General features: G+C 35.8%; 1 protein-coding gene across 2 annotated transcripts; it reads right to left on the reverse strand.

Moving 5' to 3' along the window:
- Window positions 1-233: 233 nt before the first annotated feature.
- LOC113508281 (chaoptin-like) lies at window positions 234-21,400 on the reverse strand. 2 transcript variants are annotated; one of them, XM_026891226.1, is made up of 24 exons: window positions 21,287-21,400; window positions 14,146-14,350; window positions 11,543-11,713; window positions 10,376-10,584; window positions 9,803-9,957; window positions 9,487-9,589; window positions 9,112-9,312; window positions 8,692-8,828; window positions 8,359-8,578; window positions 7,687-7,908; window positions 7,091-7,332; window positions 6,542-6,714; window positions 5,807-5,888; window positions 5,175-5,340; window positions 4,745-4,887; window positions 4,525-4,666; window positions 3,929-4,063; window positions 3,398-3,595; window positions 3,014-3,157; window positions 2,471-2,611; window positions 1,857-2,099; window positions 1,313-1,548; window positions 836-962; window positions 234-441 (listed from the first exon to the last, which is right to left on the reverse strand). In XM_026891226.1, the coding sequence occupies exons 1-24, from the start codon at window positions 21,368-21,370 to the stop codon at window positions 337-339; spliced, it is 3,984 nt and encodes a 1,327-aa protein (XP_026747027.1). In that variant the 5' UTR covers window positions 21,371-21,400; the 3' UTR covers window positions 234-336. The 2 variants fall into 2 exon arrangements, with proteins under 2 accessions (XP_026747027.1, XP_026747028.1); XM_026891227.1 differs by lacking the exon at window positions 3,929-4,063.
- Window positions 21,401-21,497: the final 97 nt, after the last annotated feature.

The following is a 21,497-nucleotide window of genomic DNA, read 5'->3' on the forward strand; positions in this document are numbered from 1 at the left end:
CACAAAAACAGGTACAATATGAAAATCGTCGCGATGCTATCTCACTCGTTTCTGGATACTTTCCTCATCAAAGAAGATTTCTATAATCCTGTCCCGTTGCCATTGATTTTATTTACATTAAATTTTACAAGAACTGCGGAAATCTTCTTTGGTTTTTATATAATAATAGATCTATGTTTTAAAATGTCGAAAATTTGGTAAGCGTCAGAATTTAATTCTGTAGATTTTTTTTCTTTCTAATTAAACGTCTTGAGGCCTCAAAGTGCCCTAAAAATTATACACCCGTGCCAAAATCAGGTTGAACTCTTCGTATACCCCAAGTAGCCAAAATAGTCCTCATATATACAGGCACGTTAGGATCGACATTCCTAATACTATGTAGAAGTTTGGTGATCTCAGAAATCCTTTGTTCCATTCGCAATCCAAATCCCGCGTCAGGACCTGTAAAGAAATGAAGTGTGTTTTAGCCCTATTTATCATCCATACATAAAGGTATTTATGTAAAAATGTCATACGTGGCTAGTGACGTCCTACAACCCCCGCCTTTTCATTTAAGGAAATAGGAGTAGCTGAAAACCAGTGCCGTGACGGGGCAATTACAGCACTTCCCTTTGTTACTTTTTAATAGATTTTGATATTTTTTTTGGAATAACTAATTTTTGTAACAATAAATACTGCTTTTATTCATCTTATTTATCAAGGTCGAAGAGTTTTGAGGTCCTCTTTAAACATTATTTGGTAATGCAAAAAAGAAATTACACTACGCAAAATTTCTACGCAATCCTCTTTTAAAAACCGGTAGTACAGTACTACAGAGTCAGTTCAATATACTTACGTCAGCAAAAGTTCTGTTATCATAAGTGGGGCAGGTTGCAAATCTAACGTCATCGCGCGTTGATATACATTTCGATGTGCTGTCGCACAGATACTGTCGTCTCTTTCGGTCCCATGCTTTTATCCACCTGAGAAAATATACAAGAATAAGAAAACGCCAATATCTTTAAAGTAACTAAACCGAAGATGACGAAGTGGTGGCGTATGGGTGGTGGTGATAAAAATGAAAAGTTGTAGAACGTACCAAATGTGTCTAAATCTAAAACAATTTTAATAAATCTGAAAACAATGTCCGGTCGTCGGAAATAATAAGTACTGTGAATTAATTGCAATGTTCTTTAAAACTATCAAACGTCAGTCGCGATATTTGTTTAAAATCATGCCGCGAAAAATGGCATTTTTAGCCGTCAATAACAATTTCCACACAGCATTAGTCAGAAATATTTCTGAACAATTCCTTATACAAAATCGTCCTTACCCAATTCCACAGTCACAGCTCAAGGGATTCCCAGCTACAAGTATGTCCTGTAAGAACACAGTATTCGGTACTCTTGGCCATGCTCTGTGCGAAGGGTTAGGTACCCTCGTGATGTAGTTGTTCCTGAGATCCAGCGTGAGGTTGGTCACGTGGCCTGGTCTCCAGAACACTTCGTTGGCGAGCTCCTCTATGCTCGTGTTGTAGACTGTGAGCCTTAGTACTTTTGATTGAACACCCTGTAAATAGAAGGTTAGTAAGTTATTTATACGGATACTTTTAGATTTTCGCTTACTTGTGGTATTAGAGAATGTCTTATAGAAATTTGGTTTTAAAACCTCTTGTCCAGGAAAGAGATATTTGTTAGTTTCAAAAATGTTTTCAAGTGATTCGCGCCTTTTTAAGGTAAGATATAACTCATCTTCCGTTAAATAAAAGAAAAAGATCTAAATTAATTCCAAAGAATAGGATAAGAAAAAGGAATCTTGCCTTTTGGTTTTCGACTCTAGGCTAAAACTATACAGTTCTAAATAGACTGAACACTTACGCTCAACAGATACTGAGTCAGATACTTCAGGGCTCTTCCAGTGATCGTTATATTATCGAGTTTGTTCGGCAGAGGTCCATACATTTCCTTTCCGAACTCCACTCCGTTGTCGTCGACTTCTATCAACAAGTTCTCCAGACCAGCGTTGTATGATAACATTTTTGGTACATTGAAGTCTCGAACGTTTGAGTAAGCAGTCACTTTAAGTGTACGAAGTCCATACATTTTGCTGAAGACACCGTGCTGAAAAAAGGAACACAAGTATTGGAAAGTTAATTTATTGCTTTGGACAAGTCGCTGCCAGTACAGATGACGTATAACTAAAATAAAATTTTAGGTTTTTTTTTTAAGAGACTCACAAGAGACATGCTCAAGTTATCCAGAAAAATAACTTGTGGATCGCAAAATGCTTGTTTTACGCGGGCATCGAACCATCGTAGACGATAGAGCGTTTGGCGTGGTAGCCTCTAACACTCGGCTATAACAAGAGAGTTAAAAGACTTGCTTAAGTGTGAAATACGATATTTTAAAAAAGGTATTAAACGTTCCACTTAAATCTCAACCATTGCTTTTTATTTCTAGTCTGTAAAGTAAAAAGTATTGCATTAAATTACCTCCAATATTCTGAGCCTCAGACGCGTTACATCAAGATACTCAAGTCGTGGTGACACACCGTACAGACTGGTGTTCATGAGAGCTGTGATCGGATTGCCAGACAACGAGAGCCAACGCAGTTCACTCAACGAATGAGTAGCCTGAAATATAAATACAAATAGATTAAAAGTACTGATAAAGGAAGGATACCTTACACTATCACGGTTAAGAGAAATATTTAATATCGCTCTGCGACAACTATAAAGCACTCTCACAATCCATTAGCAACGCCATCTGTTACTAAAAGGCCGACTTAACCTGAACAAGTGACGGATTTCTGCGAAGAGAGTGCTTTAGAGGTATATTTCTTTCCGTCTGTAACTTCATCAAAGAAATCCTGCAGACCGCTTGCGGCGATGCGATTAAAAAATTATTTCTTTTTCTAAAAAAAATGTAAGTAGGTCTAAGATGAATTTAGTAATTTAACGTCATAACAGGATCTTTGACTGATACTATAAATTCTAGAAAGGAAATCATTATTTTATGTAATTGGAGCTACTTACCACAGGTACAGCAGTCAGATCGTTGTAAGACAGATCCAGTTCGCGAAGACGAGTCAAGTTGGCCGTCGTATCAGGAGGAATAGATGGTAAATTGTTGTATGATAAGTCCAAACTCTTCAGCTTTGATAGAGACATTGAAGGTACCTGAAACATAATTAGATACACAAATTAATAAAGTTCTGCACTGATCCTATTTGTATTCTTTTGTAAAATCTACCTCAGGGTATATTACCGAATATACCTACTTAAATACTGCTTAATCCTTGCGGCAATTACGAGGAATTAAATTGAGATTGAAAACTTCTAATTGTAAGGTAAAAGTTATGTGAGAATTCCTTGTGTTTACCCTACATAGCAATGGCAAAAAGTTAGTTAAATACTTACAGAAACCAAGCTAACATTCTTCAGTCCCAAATGAGACAATCTCCTCTCAAGCCCCTTGAAGATGGCGATTCCTCTTTCACCAGAGTTAAAAGGCGAGTTGTTGCTGAGGTCCAGCCAGCGAAGCTTCGGCAATGCCGAGAAGGAACCTCCTTCAATACGTACGAGATGGTTATTGGACAGGTCCAACCATGCTAGAGACTGAAAGGTTAAGACAAGATTAATTTGACTGCTGTCCAGGAGTAAACGGATATTTTATTCTAATAAAAGTAATGTAGTTCTAGTCAAAAGATGAAAATATTACAAATGAAAATTAATTTTAGAATAAGTCAATAAAAAATTTACAGCTAAAGATATAAAAATATAAAATAAAGAACATACAGCAATACATACAACAAATCCATAAAAGAGAAAAGCTAAAACCAAAATAAATGAACATGCTGAAGAATCTGTGGAAACTGAAAGAAGAAGTGCAAAAGTGTGTTCTATAACAATGACTACAAGGTTAGTATTGGCACAAACTAAACAATCTACCTTGTACAAAATATTCTGCGGGTATTGTTTTTTTTGGTGGAACACTCTGGTGTGATCTCGCCTAGCGGTGTGGTACATGTATTCGTCGCTGTAGTCGGGCTCCTCGGGCCAGTATTCGCCCAACTGATCGGGGTTCTGGCGGACATGCATGACAGGACAACACATTAGCACACCTACTCACACACTGGCAGTTACTACAAACACTGTTAGAGTAGATACGGTGGAAACGTGATCATGTTGAGTGACAGAATTAACGAATTGCGTTTTTAGTAATTTTTGCTACAGACTGAAGTCTGACTCTACTCTACTTCCAGACTCTAAAATAACGCGAGCAAATACCGTCAAATCATAAAAAATGGTTTTGATGGCCAACAACCTCTTATAAATTTGAGATTTTACAGCCTTGCGAAATTTAAATTGTAGGCATGATCACGTTTCCTAAATACTGGATTAATATCAAAAATTACATGGGTATCAAAATTCAAACGTCATCAACTTCACACGTTGCAGATCGAATGCTTTATATTATCGAGCAGTTAGTTTTCAAAACTTCAAACAAATGCAAAAGGTTAAAAAGTATTATAGCAGATATTTACCCGGAATCTTTGGACCAGGTCGCCTAGAGCCACCGCTGGTATTGTATTACCACTTAAGTCGAGTTCAACTAAATTGGCCGCCGCTGCAGCTGACAGGCAGTTGGTTGGGATCCTTGATAAGGCGTTGTTTGATAAATCGAACCTGAGTGCAGAAAACATAAGGTATAATTTCGACTGATTTTTTAAAACATTTTAATGAAGTCTTCAAATTTTTACTTACCTCTCCAAAGATGGTGACGGAATCAGGTTGTCAGCCAAATTCTTGATGTAGTTATTTGATAAATCTACTGAAGTCAAAGACTGCATGTCGTGGAATATCTCGACTGGTAGCTCGATTATATGGTTGTGAGATAAGTTTATGATCTAAAACGAAAAAATATACTGTATAACTGAATTTTATTCGCATCATGGTGTAGCAAGTGACACAGATAGCCAATTTAGAAAAACCGTTTTGAAAGCTTAATTTTAGACGAAGGTTATACGACTATTTGGTATTGATTTCAAGGTCTATCCTTATTTATACTGAAGTTTCTACCATAATACACATCAAGATTAGCTTTTTTGAAGTAACTCAACAAAGGAGTCTATTTTAGATTATTCTAGACCTTACTTCTCAAGGTAAACAACAGTTACTGCAAACAAATCCTTACCTGTAAGTTTTTGACTCTCTTGAAACAATCATATTCCATGTGATAGATATAGTTGTGAGACAGATCCAAATACTGCAACATGTGCATGGAACCGAACACTTCGCGAGTAATGTTCCTTAGCAAGTTGTGGGAGAGGTGTAACTCTGTGAGAGTTAAGTCTGCATGCCTGAAAATATTGAAATAACATTTTTAAGTTTTGAGCTTCCGTGATTTCCGCGATAATCACAGTAAGTTTGGGAGTAAGAGATTCAAAGGGTAAATTAGGGATAATAATAGTGACTTAGTATTTGTGATCTAGAAAAGGTGTACAAATCCCAATGTTTCCAAGACGAAGAAATTTAATAATTTTTTGTGACTTTACTTTTAATTTTCGGTGTAACAGAACCGAGTCACGACCTCTAATATTACATAGAGATTGCTTTTTAGCGATAAGACCGCCTTTTTTACTCATCCAAAAACCTAAATTGTTTTTCCTTATGGTGTACAATAAAGAGTATTCTATCTATCTATCTACATTCAACGCCATCTATTGTTAAAAATCTGAAGTAAATTTTTATACGGTGTGTTCTACTTGTTCTATTGGACACAAGGTTACTTATAATAGTATATACTCGTACTAGGAAAAGGCTTACCTGAAGTAGTATGGCGCAATATAAGTGATATTGTTATGGGAGAAGTCCAACACTCTGATGTTGACAGACACAGTTCCGAGACCTGAAAACATTTCGTCGTTAATACACGCCTCAACATTCGTAGGACTCTAAATATAAATGAAATATAAAAAGAAGTGTTAGTAGGTCACCTTGAGTTAATACTATATCTTCGTCCCTGTCAGTAAAGCCTGTGCAAAGCGAAAAATGAAAAGCAGTGATTAAAATAAAGTCGAAAATAAAAATAAATCAAATAAAAGAAGAAAAAGAATGCATACTTTCATACATACTGATGTTTGATGATACATCTTGAGATCCGAAATGAAATTATTAAGTGGTGAAAAAATAAAATATTAGTAAAGACAAAAAAAGTGTTAAAGACAAGAAATAAAATATAGAAGAATAGGTGATAAAGCAAGTTGCAGCACGATAAGCTATAAACTACAAGTATGAAATGATTCGGGCATTTTAGTTCAAAATGTCTGGCTAAGTCATGCAAGTTTTTAAAATTATAATTTAATCAGGCATTTTGATATGCGCGCTCTCCCCCCCCCCTCGAGGAGGTGGGTGTCCATGAGGATTCCCCCGCGTATCCAAAAAGGCATATGCCAAAAGGTACACCGAACTAAGAGACTTGCAGCCCTTTTGTTTAGGAATAAAAGGCTATTGAAATAAAATGCCCCATAGCGGTTGTAATACAAATGATGATAGACTTACTCTGAGCCTTGGGTGGCGGGTAAAAGTTCGATGTGAAGAAACTAGGAGCATTTGAATCTGTCAAAGTGATGATTCGATTGTACGAAGCGTTGACTTTTAAAGCCGTAGCTGATCCCACTTGGTCAAAAATCGAGAACTTGAAAGTGTCCAAGTTGTTGAAGGAAATATCCAACCTGAAAATTAAGAATTTTGTTAATTTTTTTTGTACGTGAATTAAACAAGGAAGTGTTCAATAACAGAAGTGATTTTTGTTCCATTCCTTATTGCTTCAGTCACGACATACATACAATAATAAACTGAGTTCAAAAGTTTTAATTTTGATACTTTTATAATAGAGGATTTTCATGTTTATCGCGATACTTAAAAATGGATAAAATTTTCAAAAACTTATGATTGGCAAATGAAAAAATAAGAACGAGAACTCTTAAATTAATGGGATATTTGCCTTCTTTTGTCCGTAGAAGATTGCGATGAATATTTATTACCATAAATATATTTACCATAATCTACCACTTCACTAAAACTTATACCATCTTGACTTTTACTTACTCAGTCAAAGCCGGAATATTTTGGAAGGCTTCTTCGCTTATTTCGTTGATTCTGTTTCCTTTTAACTTAATTATCTTCAAGTTATCAAGACTTGTGAAAGCCCTCCGCTGTATAAGCTCTATGAGATTGTCTTCGATCAGAATCTCTTGCAGTTCTCTAAGGCCTACGAATGCGTGCTGTACTATTTGTCTTATTTGGTTCAGGGATAGACAGATGCTTTCGAGTTGGCCGTGGATGTCACCCTGTAAAAATTAGATTATTGCTTTATCAGTGAACATTATAAAGCCGTGGCTAGCCATACCATAGGCTTACATGATCAAGACGCGTTGAACTATTAGAAAAACCTACACGCTGAAGTTGGCGTAAACTACAGCATCTTCTTCTATCAGCATTTTCTATAATTTTTACAAATATTTTGTAATATTTTATAATATTTGAGATAATGGGATTGAATTAAAAAAAATCTTATTTCAATAATTTCTTATGGAGTATTTTCTCCATAAACATTCATTTGATCACTTCCCTATCCAGTGAGTCACATGTGAATATCACTTTTGTTTCTAGTGGCAATACGATATTTTTTTTAAATAACTGACCTGTAAGGTTCCTTTAGAGAAATGATCAATGTAGTTATCCTGCAGATTCAATCTCTTTAATTTGTACAAGAAGTGGAAAGATGTATCAGGAACATTCTTCAACTTGTTGTTACTGAGATCCAGGTACTGCAGCTCTATTAAAGCCTTCAGAGGCTCAAACGGCAGTATCTTCACCGTATCTGCTAATCCGTTTGCCATTTTCAATGTGGTTAAGCTGTGTAACTGTAATATACAACGGAGTTTGTTAAATGATATAATGAATGGGAACATACATGTCATGGTTTCTATAGATTGACGAAAAACATATACATATAACTAAGAAAGAACATACTAAAAAACAAAAGAATTCAATAACGACACTGAGACACAAGCAAACATGCTTTAGATTGCCTTTTTGCTTTTGGGTCAAAGTAAATACTCGAAAAAACAATTTAAATTCGATGGTGTTTTAAGCGGAGTTCCTATGGCCATCTTTCAGCTGTCAAAACTTCAGATCCATCAGAAACGGTCAAGTTTAACTTGTTAAATGATTACCGACACAACATCCTTTATCTAATTTTCATTCTTAGTTGGTCGTTAGAGTATTGAAAGAGTTGGCAAGCAAAAACCAGTCGGTCGTTTAATTGCGAACTTATCAATTTGACAATAAAACAAGATTTTTGTTTAACATACCTCAGCAAAAGCAAAAGGATCGATGAACTCTATATTGTTCTCAGACATGTCAAGAGTTTTGATGGTCCTGACATGCTGGAAGGCGCTAGTTTCTATCCTCGTGATCGTGCTGCCGTAGATCTTCAGATCTTCCAACTCCACACCGAATTCTAGGAAGTCTTCCGTCCTTACGCTTTGCCTTAGTAACTTGCTGACAGCCAAGTAGCGAAGGGATCTCATCCTGAAAAAGATTAAATTTGAATATGTGAAATGTTAGAGAAAGTCCATTCTTAATGAAACTTAGTATATTAACCTAGCCTACAGAGAAAATAATTTAGATAGTCAATGACTAACCTTCTAAAGTCCTGCAAACTCATTTCAATGGAGCTCGCACTACTGATGTCCAAATAAAACAGTTTGTACTGGAAGTTGTTGAACGATGAAGTTGAGTACTCCGATGGTGTAGAAGACGTCAGTAAATTGATGTCCACCTGAAATTTAATGTCAATATTAAGGCCATAGTGAGCACCATACTGTGAAATAAGCAAAGTTGGAGCCACCTAGGAAAATGAAAAAAAAAAACAAACAATTCTGAGGTAGTAAGTATGGTAGGAATGGTATGGTTCTCATTATCCTCATTATTGGAACTTCAAAATTCCTCGCGTTTGTAAATTTAATACCACTGTTACAGGAGTTGAACTCTTAGAACAGGGAATCAAACCCATGACACGCCGAGCTCGGTAAGGTGACTTTTGTCGTGAGACTAAGGCTTACCTTATTTTCTCTCAGATTCAAGAATCTCAAGGAATCCAGTTTGTTGAGCATGAACTTGGAAATCATCGTTAGGTTGTTTTCTGATAGGTCGAGGGTCTGCAAACTGTTCTCAAGACCGGCAAAGGATGCTGGCGATAGCTCTGTAAGTCCACAATCACGAAGTGAAAGGGATTTGATCTTGGCGTTTCTGAAGGCATCCTCCTGGAAAAAGGAAATATTAAAATATCAGTTTATTGTCAAATATTTTTGGGCTATTCTAAAGTATGATTAAGTTAAGGAAATAGTCATGTAAGTGCATTTATGGATTCCGAGTCAAAATCGTTAAATTGAGTTTTCAATCTATTGTTGTCAATAATATACTTTTGTATAACTTACCCTTAGCACAGAAATAGTATTTCCATCTAAAGAAGTTGAATTCAAAATGTTGAAGTACTTGAATGATCCAGGGTACAATATCCTGATGAGGTTGTTGTCCAGTCTAAAACAGAAGAAGCTAATGTAAAAAACAAGAACACGAAAATAACCCTCATGGAATTTTGCCCTCCGAATAACAAATGTATTTAGTGATATGTTCAAAATGATTCATTCAGAGATTTATTAGACTGGACTTAAGCAACACTAACAAGACACACGGTTTTTATATATACACATATTAGGGCTAAATAAAATATTGCTAACTATTATAACTTACTTCAAAGAATCCAAAGACAATCTAACACCGTTCAGGTCGTGTGCCGGTGGGACTTGCTTGATCAAGTTGCTGGAGAGGTCCAGAAACCTGAGCTGTCGTAGCGGTGATAGCTCTTCGTAAGGTATGTAGGCGAGTTGGTTGTCACTTAGTAAGAGCTAGAATATATATGAAAAAGATTATATTTAGATTAACAATATCATGGATTAGGATACTAAGTTACATAACAAGACAGAAGTGCTGAAAAGAAAATCACTGTTTTACAGTGGAATAACGAGTTTTGCTTCAATTTAACATTGTATTGTACTGCAAAGAATCTAGGTATCAGCTCAATTTATTAAGCGGGATCATGTGTAACGTATTGAAATAAATACTTAAGATGTTTCAAAACTGAAGTTCAAATCGATTAACATTTAAGCTTGATCCAAAACCGATCCCAAACACGGAAAACTCGTTACGACATAGATGGTCCAAGGACCAACCGTAACAAGTGTGGCTTAACCCGAGATCGCTCCACTTGTGTTGTTACTTTAGCTACGAGTTCAACCATTTTAAACAAAACCTTAATTCACTCACCCTATTCAGTCTGCTCATCCCATCACGGAACACGCCACTATCTATCACTGACAGATGGTTTCCATGCAAGTCCAGGGTCTCCAACATCGGCAGGCTGGAGAAGGCATCTAGAGGCAGGTTCGCGATCGAATTGTCAGCAAGGATCAGTGTTGTTAAAGTATGTTCCAAACCACGCCAGTTATCACCAGATATATCAGTTATTTCATTGCCTGGAATAAAAAAAAAAAAATAATGGCACATCGTTATGTAAATAGTTAAGGGATAGGAATGGGTAAAAGAATCAGAAGAAAACGTTCGGGCTTTCCAAAACTAGTCAGACATCCTAAATCCTACCAGTATTTATTGTAAACACTATGTATATATCTTTCAGTCTCTATCTATGAGGAATATACCCCTTGTTAGACAACAGAGGAGCACTCACAGGCTGTTATTAATAAAAGCGCCCTGACTTCACAATACTATTCAAGCTTGCTTTATCATCATGTTTCAGCACAAAGAAGTACTTGTATAAAGCACTAATAAGAATTGCAGTCCCAAGACATGAGAAGATTAAAACGATGAACGAAGGTAATAAATCACATGTCAACTTCAACAAGCTTTTATCTTTGTCAGAGTAAATAAGACTTTTTACGAGTTACTACGTGAGCTCAGAACAAGAAAATTAAAAACGTTCGAGCACAGTGAGCACGAGAATTTTCGCTGAAGTAAGTATTTAATAATGTGCTTCGGGATCTTTTGAAAAAAACACGGTGGATGAGCTCAAACGCTGATGGTATAACTCAATAATATAAACGTGACAAGTTTTAAACGACAAATTTGGTTATTTTTATCATCTTTATCTCAATATCACTTGGCTACACAAATAAATCCAAGATTGCAGACTAATTGGATGACCCATACAAATCTAACCCTCTATAAGGGCCCATTTAGACGATACAGGGAATACCGTGCAAGTTGCAATACATTGTGCAGCCGCTCAGATCGGGTATCTAACGTAATATATGATGGCCGGCAATGTATTAAATCTTCGCAGCATCTAAATGGGCTCTAACACTATTATGAAAAATTTCAGACATTATCATAACATCTTTCCAAGTTACTAACAGAACGAAATTCACTTTACAATTTCTCCCGATCACATAAAAATTCCCTTAAATAAACAATCACCTGTCAAGTCCAAGAGCCTTAGCTTCTGCAAGTATCTTAGCGACCGGCTCGGTACCGATGTCAATTTGTCCCGTCGCAGTTCCAATTCCCAAAGCGTGTTGTCCAGACCATAGAAAGCCTCTTCATGGATTCCCTCCAGAGGATTCTCGTTGATTGCGAGCCGGTACAAGCCTGGAATTAATTGTTTCGGATTATGTAAGATTGTTTGTTTTATTTCTGGTTCATTGGGTAGTTAATGTTCTGTGTGAGTGAATTAAAGGGTGTTTGTTAAGTGTGTAGGGTGGTTTATATGTTGGTTGATCGTTAAATATCTAAGATAAGAGTAGATCTTTGAGAAAGTTTGAATTCAGATTGTATTAAGAGTAGAGTGGATGAGTCTACGTCAATTATCACTAACTGATGTGCTGAGTAAGTAATAGGTTTGGTTAAAGGTAACAAAAGTTTATTGGGTGTCAATCGATGTATTATTGGTTTACAAAAACATTTTTTTACACAATTCATAAATGATGTATTCACAATTGACAAAGCAACATTTTTTTAAATTTCAGAACACAAGGGTATTTTTTTTACACTGCAGAAACTACTACAATAGTATTATAATGGGTGACCTTCTAAGTTAATGATCTTATTGAAACCCTCGTGCCTTCCGTTACTAAGACGCCTAAACATTACAGTATAAGAGTATTTTGAGTGTAGAAAAATGAAGTAAATCACGCAAGCCAGCGTACCGTTATATAAAATTACGAGTAACTGCTACATAGCTTTTACCTAGTCAAGACAGAATTTATATTACAAGTTTGGCTATAACAGTCATCTAAGCCCTAAGGGTACATCAATTAGCAAGACAGCGTAATCCTAAAAACGTGACAGCAGAGGTCATTTTTTTTTAAATAAATGATTACAGTATTTGCATATGTAAAGTATCTGAATAGCATTGGGGTTGATTTCGACCAGCAACTTAAAACTAACAATTTATTATCCTATGATTATCGTCCTCAGCAGAAGAAAACAAGTCACTTGAAAACCATACAAGCAAGAACTAAAAAGCAATTACATTTCTCTTTAAAACTAATACACATTATCAACCTTACTCACGCCGCGTCAAAAGACTGAAACAAGCAAATCTCGGTGACACATTCAAAGGGTTAAGTATTACCGGTGTGAAATGCTGAGTGGGGGATGAAGACAAACCCTTATTATATTAAAACGTGTCAGTCGCAAGCGGCGCTCAGTCAGCGTTGACGCGACAATTTATGGAACTGATGTTTATATAAACATATTTTTCGGAATATAGTTGGTTCGCTTTACCTTTAACGGATTTTTGGTCTTATTCAATGATGCAGCGATTCAATCACGCGTATTTATCGGGATTGCCCCACTTATTAGTCCCGACCGGAATCCTTGATCATGAGCTAACGCGGCGGAGTCGCCAGTCGTAACCTATCGAACAGTCCCGATATATACCCGTGAGTAAATCATTGCATCATTTAATAATCTAATTAATCTTTCTCACGATTACACACTTATGGGATATTTAAACAAAATATAAAATGCTTTTGACACATAAGAATTAAAGTTTAAAACACGCTGTATTGTAACTATTCAAGTCGGAAGTATGTATACGGTAATATTAAAGGCTTGCTCAAAATCATAAATGGGATTTAAATTACGCATTGACCCAATATCAACAAGAATTTTTCACACGAAAAATCTCAATGATACCAACCCACCCCTGTATCAGGCTTGAGATATCACGCTCAATCGCCTTCATTCCAACACGAGACCAATGAACCAAATAAAAAACCGTAAGGTGATCTATTGCACCCTATTTTATACACGAAACCGGAAGGGTTAACTCGTGAACAAAAGTTCCTCCATATTTTTCCATTATGCAAAGACTGGTTCCCTGAACGCTTTAAAAAGTTGTTAGCTTTTAATAATGCCGGTCGTAAAGTATATTAACTACTCAAGCAAAGTTGGTTCAGTTTTCTATGCAGAACACAAGTTTGGAACATAAATGTTGGTGATTCATCAAAATGCAACGATCCCCAGGTATTCATAGCCCAGCCTAGGAGCATTTTTCCAGTACATCATTTCTCTGAATTTTCTCTTTGCCCTTCTTTCTTGCCCGGAAGGACCCTCATGCTTGATCAGGGTTCAAATTAATTGACCTACATCAGTAACAGTCGTAGGTGTCGGTTTATTTATGTTTTCCCGAAGCTTCCCTGAACTTAAGTGTTATTTCTCCTGCGAGAGAAAGTTTTCTTTATTGAGTTGATACTTGGGAATCGACTTACGACTCTTGTGGTTTTAGTTCAATTTTGTAAAAGTATCCCATTATGTTGCTTGTTGGTCTAATGATACTGCTGAGACTGTGCAACTGAGCTGACATAGAACTTTAAAGTGAAGCCGTTTTAAGACCACCCTAATGACTTATGCAAATATTTTAGATATATTTTGTGTCATGTTATCATTTCAAATTGCAATAAAACCTTTTTGATTTTGAATAAGAAGGACTCTACCAAATCACAATGAATCTAATGATAATTATTTTAGTTTATTTGTGATAATTCAACACTACAAAGTACTCCACAGAAGCTAACCTGTTGCTTGGAAGAACTGCGGCTCCAAGTCCCTGATCTTATTCCCAGTGAGCTGGAGCATGAAGACCTTCGAACTGTTGATGGTGCCGGGCACCCTGAGGATCGGGACGTGGTTGCAGGTCACGATGCCGAGGTCCCCAGCCGGCTTCGAGCAGGTGCAAAGCGCTTGGAACAAGCATGGTGGATGGCTGGCGTCTACGTGGAGCTGAAAGAACAAAAATTGTATGTTAGGTCATGATTAACAACATAAAAGGAACGAGAGTTTTGTAAAGGTTTTGATACAAAAGGAAAAACTGTACTGTCACGTAATAAAAAGTGATGCATCATAGGTTTTGAATGGAAGGTCCCCAAACACCGACATCGATCTTCAAGAAAGATTTGATAAAGCTTTAGCTCATAATGCTGCAGAAAGAAGTATCCATATAAAAAAAAATGGGATAGACTTAATCGATACCGAATTTGTCACTTTGCCTGTGCGTTTGTGTGCGATGACCTCAGACATTGCTTAACAGATTCAGGTTACGGTTTTCTCTGCTGTATTAAGGTAAACTTTACTTAGCAATCATTGCTTGTTTAATGTCAATAGGTAAATAGAAAAAAAAACAACTACGAGAATCAAAAAGACGACGTTTTCAAAGTATATATCCAAAACTACTAGCCCAAGTCATTAGCATAGCTAGTACGCAATAACAATAACACGCAATATCCTCCACCCTTTCATAAATAGTACATACATAATAAATTACAGACAATCTAAACACCGTACACTGTAAAGCCACACAGATAACACTTGCAACAACAAATAGATCTCCATCAATCTTTACAACTCCAACCTTAATAGAAGCGATATCTTAAGCGGAAGGTTTCAAATTTGCAATGTTGCTTCGTACTGGAGGCACAGCTATGGTACAAAAGAACCACTTTATTAACAGAAGACTTGTCTGATCATCAATCATTTTGAAATCTCTGCTATTGTTTTTCGATGGCCACCCTTTGTGTTGTAATGGACCGTTTTATGTGATGTCTAGTAAGTGATTTGTGATAGCTCAATCGTGTTTACGGTAATTTGTTCAGTAATACATTCATGATATTGTCGTATGTCTATATTCTGGTGAAAAGAAATGGACTTATTTTGAGTAGAGTTATAATATGCGATGGAATTATTGTAAAGGTCTCGCTTTTGCTAATTAATTTACGAATCGTATTTAATAAAGCTAAAACGGTTTGACTTGAAAAAGGCCTATGTCAAGCATTAGACCGCAATATGCTGATTTGATTGACTGATTGAAAACCAAAGCAATTAAAGGCACATCGAAGTACCTACAATTACTTATATCCTGTTACAACCTCAAAAACCTGTCTGTGAAATTTAATATCAATCGTACATTTACCCTCTCTACTTATTTTGTCAATTCGAACATCTCAAACCGCACCAGGTTTCACGGAAATACTCAATGATAATTTAACATGTGTTTTTGTTCAGCAACACTTAACTTCCTCATATATCTTTAACATACTACGGTATCCATTAATGTGTAGCGGCCTAGCGGGGTTTGTAACGTCGGACCTTCTAAAAGTATTCACATCAATTTGGGCTACTTTAACACGTGTATTTCCACCGAAAGATTTCGTTCATGATTTGTTGGGATGCTTTCAGCTTATTTTGGTATCTACCTTAATGTACAAATAAAAACGGCCTGACTTCTGAAATTAGGATGCGGGTTTCCTTTTTACTTTTTTTCATGAACGTTGCTTTTCGTGGGAATTTCGTTGGTATCAAAATAAAATGTGCTTTTTACGACTTCGTTGCTTTTTTACTAAAACACCCAGTCTAAGGCATAGTAGTGAAAGGATATATCATAAAGTTTGAACATCGACTGATGATGCTTTACAAAATCATATAATCCTATTGATATTTTGGCAGTCACTAACTACAACATGTAGATATTGTTAAAAAAACAATCAATGATTGAAGGCCTTATGTAACTCATAATATTTAATACCCTACATAAAAGTATACTGCTATGAAATAATTACAGCTAGCTTTTTCCATAAAAAATAATCATAATAACATGGTTAATGTTGAAACCAGATCGTTTGGCAGCGTATCGCTATAACAATTAAATTATATGGCCTTCCTAATGTTTAACAATAACACGGAAATATCCTTAAGTGTTTGCGCTAATGTTTAATTTTTAGAAAACGAATGCATAAAAGAGAGCAAGAATAAGGTTAGTGAGGTGGATTCTGATTTTCTGAACACGCCTTTTTGCTGGAGATAGGTGTCGATCGATAAATACGAGTGCTTTTAAACTAAAATATGGTCTCACCTCACCTCATAATTTGAGGCAAACTCTTGTAATTTGGCAAAGCTTTGTAATTATGAGCAAATCATAGTGATTTTTTTAATATAAGCTCAAAGGAGACCAAAAAGTTCCGCTTTGTTCTGTTTTGAATCAAATTTGAATTGGATAACGATTCGGTCCCAAAATGGTAACTATTGAAACAAACGAAGATAAAGTAGCAATCCAGTATCATCAGCATCATTAGGTGTCGATCGAGTGTACTTCCAACTTGTGCCACTGCACTAATTGGCGCCACTATCTATAACTTCATATCAATACGATTGAATCGAAACACTGTTACAGTACAAAAATGACATCCTGACAGAAGTAGAGAAACAAACATACTTAGTCTGCGTTTCGACCTGAGATGTGGGACGATGCGAAGCGAGGGATGTGTTTGTAAAGAACCGACAGTATCGCTACATTTACCTCGGCCAGCACAGCTCTGGTGGAAACGGCACAGTAGTCGTCCTCGCACAACACATTTATATCGCACATCTCTAGTGGAAACGCGGCTTTATTTTAGAATTTCCTTAAACAGCTTTAGAAACAGCTATTATGTCTGTAAAGTCGTCTCAAACGGCCAGACACTTCTATTTATTCCTGCAGAATTGAATCTAGGATTTAGTTATTGTGAAGACGATTGCATTAGGGCTTATGCAACGTGTTTGTATAAAGCCTGAAGAGAAATACACAGGTAGTTTTGTTATTCCGCAGACCATATTTTTTTTATTGTTCATTTGACTAACTTCCAACTGTAATTCTTTCTCGCTAACTGTTTTATTCTGAAAATGATTTAAAGTAATGAATTGTTGCATTGTAGTAAACGAAACTTTTATAAAAATAAAGAATTTTATGACATGAATATTGTGATTTATCAAAAAAGAGTTTTAGCCAAATTTTCTTCTAAAGAAAAGTAAGATTTAAAGTAATGAATTGTTGCACTGTAAAAGCGACTCAACTATAAAAAAAAGATTTCAAAATTCTTTGTTATAAATGTATTAACTAAAGAATAGGGCAAAAGGAAAATACATTTTATTTTTTTATCTCAAGAACGAGTTTTTGCCAAATTTTCTACCGCTAAGACAAGACATGCTTTATATTTTTATGAAAATCAAAAGAATATAAACCGAGAGTCTGCCCGTAGCTGTAAAATTTATTTCATATTGAACTCTAACGACTTCATTTCAGGTCGTAAAGTTGAAATTATGGCATAAATTTATAGCATAGTTATGGCCTTATGACTCTCACAACATTAAGCGGTTTAATGATCAGAAACCGAAATTAGATCGTCTTATGTTTTGAAAGTATTCTTTTGAAGAGATTGTATTTTAAGTTCTGTTTCAATGCCTTTTGTAAAATATTCCATTAAGTGTATTCGAAACAGACTTTTAACTAAAAGCTAGCAATAACATCAATAAACTGCTTGTCTGTAATCTAAATATAACTCAAAAAACAATGGCGTCTTGCTAATAAAAAGAAAGTTAATCATAATAAAGGTATTTTTTGTAATTAAAATCCCTGTTAAACTCCAAACAAATTACCCAAAAATTTTCAAACCAAACTTCAATAAAAACTCCAAAAAATAAGTCCCTAAACGTATTATTCTCTAAAATTATACCGCTGCCAAAAACTCCCTTTGAAAGGTCAGATATGTTCTGAATATTCCACGTTATGCTAAATAATAGGGCACTTACTTGCCACTTACTTTCATACCCTCGGGCCGGATCACACAAGTGTGTTAACCCAGTGAAAATTTTAGATCGCCAGTCTGACTTACTGGGACTTTGTAGCACAAGGTTATTTTGATACGCTGTTGTGAAGTTATTGGAGTAAGTTTTTATGTTTAGGTCGATTTATCATATACTTATCCGTTCCTATTTTTGTTTGAAATGCAGATACAGGGTTATTGTTTATTTTTCCGCAAATTCTCTCCCTATACTTTATCCATATTATTTTGGTTTCAGTTTCCAGTTTCAGCGGATTCAACTGATGTCTCATGACATTAGAAGATTTTTAGTTAATCAGCATGTTCGTTAAGTCGACTTTTCATCAAATCCCAAATACTTCCAAATTTTCAAACCGATAAGCCGTCTAACCCCAACATCGCGTGATATTATCAAAAAAAAAACATTTGTTCAAAAATATAAAAGCACTCCAGAAAAATTTTCTTTAAATCATATTAATAATGCAGGAGAAATGCTAACTACCCTTGACGTTTTCTTAGAATAACTTTCCCAAGTGACGTATTACATAATATAGTTACGTCCAGTGCACTCAAAGCAGCTAGATCAGCTGCTTACCTTAATAAAGTTAAGTGGGAGCTCCATCTAGCTTGTATAACCTGTCATTTGCATGACAAGAATATAAAATGGAACGTCCAAATATGAGAGTGATTTCTATCAGCTCTATTTACCGTTAAGGTAAAAAATGAGCGTGGATGTGGATGGATCTGGAGAATAGGATGACAAAAGAAACGATCGATGGATTGTGTAAAAGACGATAAGGCTGCAAGGAGTGTTTTTTGTTAGATGACGAAAGTTAAAAAAGGTCTCCCGATGTAACGTATATAAATGAAAAGTTAACAAATAAAAAATTAGATCCTTAAATCCCTTTCATCCCAGTTACTTTTGAACCACTACCAATTTAACAAGACAATCTCACGTTCCCGATATCTTACTTACCCGTATTACTACGTATAATAACAGTTCTTTTAGAATAGCGTTCAGACACGACAAAGACAAAGCGCTCACTAGCAACAAATCTGTTTTAAAACAGTCTTGCAGCAGCCGTCCAACTAAAACACAACTTTTTTGTCGATGATAGGTCGCAGATCACCACTATGTCGTAAAAGATAAAACAGTGTCAGTTACATTTCTCCGAATTATTACGAATTGCTGACATGTCAAAGTCACGTGACTCGACGGAACCGAAATGTCATTGCGCTACATTTCCTATTCGAATACGATTTAATGTGTGATTGACCTGGTGTGACCTATGCCACGGATAAGCAAGTGGTAGAGGTCATCACGCCAAACCGATTAGACGTCAAGTATCGCGGGTCGATCCCCACGTAGAACAAGCATTTTTGTGATCAACTAACTTTTATTCCGTGTCTCGGTGTCTTTGCGTATGTGACTTCAATGTTTGTGAAGCATCCCCCCTGAACACTAAAGTAAAATTATTCAATCCGGTTTGAAGAAAAAATATCAATGACCAAATCGTAAGATAGTTGCAAGACGGTTCTGCAACTGCTTTGTAGCCAGTGAGCGCATCTAAAGTAGATTTTTCTTTTATACAATTTCCAGATTGAAATTGCACCCGATAAATATCGATAGGTCGATAGCCGGCCCGGATAACATTGGCCCTGATAGCGTCATTTACAAACGATATACGATAGTATCCCCTATCTCCGTTTAGGGCGTTCGACAATGTCCGTTTTAAATCCTTTGCCACAATTGATTACAGGAAAGGTTGGTCAGTACAGAACCTTTATGTAACAAGTGGTTGTATCAGTGTTGTAGTATTAAGTGGCATGTGCGATGGCGAAGATCGATGATATACTTTTTAATAGCTAGCTTAAATATTTAATATATAAGTTTATCCTAGATAGTATTTGGCTAAACTAGTCGGACGATGCTGATAAATACAAGTGATTAAACTATCATCGAATATTTTAGTATTAGTCTGGTCCGCGCTGGAGAAATTATGTCCAGCAGTGGACTGCTATAGGCTGAGATGAGATGAGAGTCTGGTCCGAAAAAAACTAATTTTGTAATACTTTCATTTAAATAGAGTAAAACTATTCTTTTTTAGTTCTGCCTGACAGATTTTTGAAAAAAAAAATGAACCCTCAATAAGTGTTGTTTGAATTTTAAATCGATGATCTTTAATTATTACTTCAGTCCTTCTGCTTAAAATAAACATCTTATAATGTTAACAATCTTTTAAAACAAAACAACTTTGAATACAGAATAACCAAGTACCAAAGAAAAATTCTTCTAGAGAAAATTTATGCTTTAAACTCAAAAGCATAAATTATAACTGCATTTTGTACCTAACATAAAATAGTCAAAGCAGCAAAATGTACAAGCAATGTCCTCTCTAGTATTTTATAAACTTTTTCCAAGTTTCTCGTACAAGAGAACAACTTAGTTCCATGAAGTTCCTAGAATTTCTAAGTTATTTGAAGCAAAGAGGAATCCAATTTTATATGTGCATGAATCACTGTTACATGGAAACTTTGTTCTATTATATCAGAATAGAAACTCGTAAAATATGTATGAATAGTTTGAAGGGAAGGGTATAATTGTGATTAAAACCGTTTATGTTGCGTGTGGGTGGAAATGCCTATTTTCTGTCTAATGTAAGTGGAGGTCATTGACTTTAACACGGGTGGGTTATTAAACTCTTAAATTTTAATATATTTTTTTAAAACGACTCCCAAACTAAGGAATTTAATCCTTGTGTCGCGGGGGGTTTTACAAACGTACAAATCACATGCACAATGACACCCAGACTTAGAACAAGCATTTGTACTTGACTTAGGACAAATACTTGTCCTACGCGGGGATCGAACCCGCGACACGACGCGTATAGTGGTTTTGGCGGGGTGACCTCAACCACTCGGCTATCCGTGCCGATATCCGGCTATATGCCTACTATATGTCTAATAGTCTGTCTTCCTCTTAGATTAAGAACATTTCTTCAATAGTAGGTACATCTACGCCATACGCCGTATAATTAATAACATTTGAATTTCTGGAAGGAAATGTTAGGTTACATAAGTGACTTACTTCTAACGCTCCCGACAAGGATGCCCATATCATGAGCAGCAGCGTCACAACCACCAGCGCATACCCGAACTTGATAAACGCCATTAAACTCTGAAACAAAATAAAACGTTACATTAAAATCTAATACGTTATTTAACTAGGCATGCGAGTTAGATAATACTGCAATAAATTACGGATGGTTATTTGAAAACTGAATTTATGTGTAATGTGC

This window comes from Trichoplusia ni, unplaced genomic scaffold (assembly GCF_003590095.1).
Source record: "Trichoplusia ni isolate ovarian cell line Hi5 unplaced genomic scaffold, tn1 tig00004357, whole genome shotgun sequence".
NCBI classification, from domain to species: domain Eukaryota; kingdom Metazoa; phylum Arthropoda; class Insecta; order Lepidoptera; family Noctuidae; genus Trichoplusia; species Trichoplusia ni.

Excerpts from the sequence above, each read along its gene's own strand:
- LOC113508281 (XM_026891226.1), bottom strand. The coding sequence starts at position 21,370 with ATGGCGTTTATCAAGTTCGGGTATGCGCTGGTGGTTGTGACGCTGCTG. Across the intron at positions 5,889-6,541 it reads CCCGCCACCCAAGGCTCAGA|GTCTCGGAACTGTGTCTGTC; the intron begins GTAAGTCTATCA and ends AAATGTTTTCAG. Across the intron at positions 442-835 it reads ATAACAGAACTTTTGCTGAC|GTCCTGACGCGGGATTTGGA; the intron begins GTAAGTATATTG and ends ATTTCTTTACAG.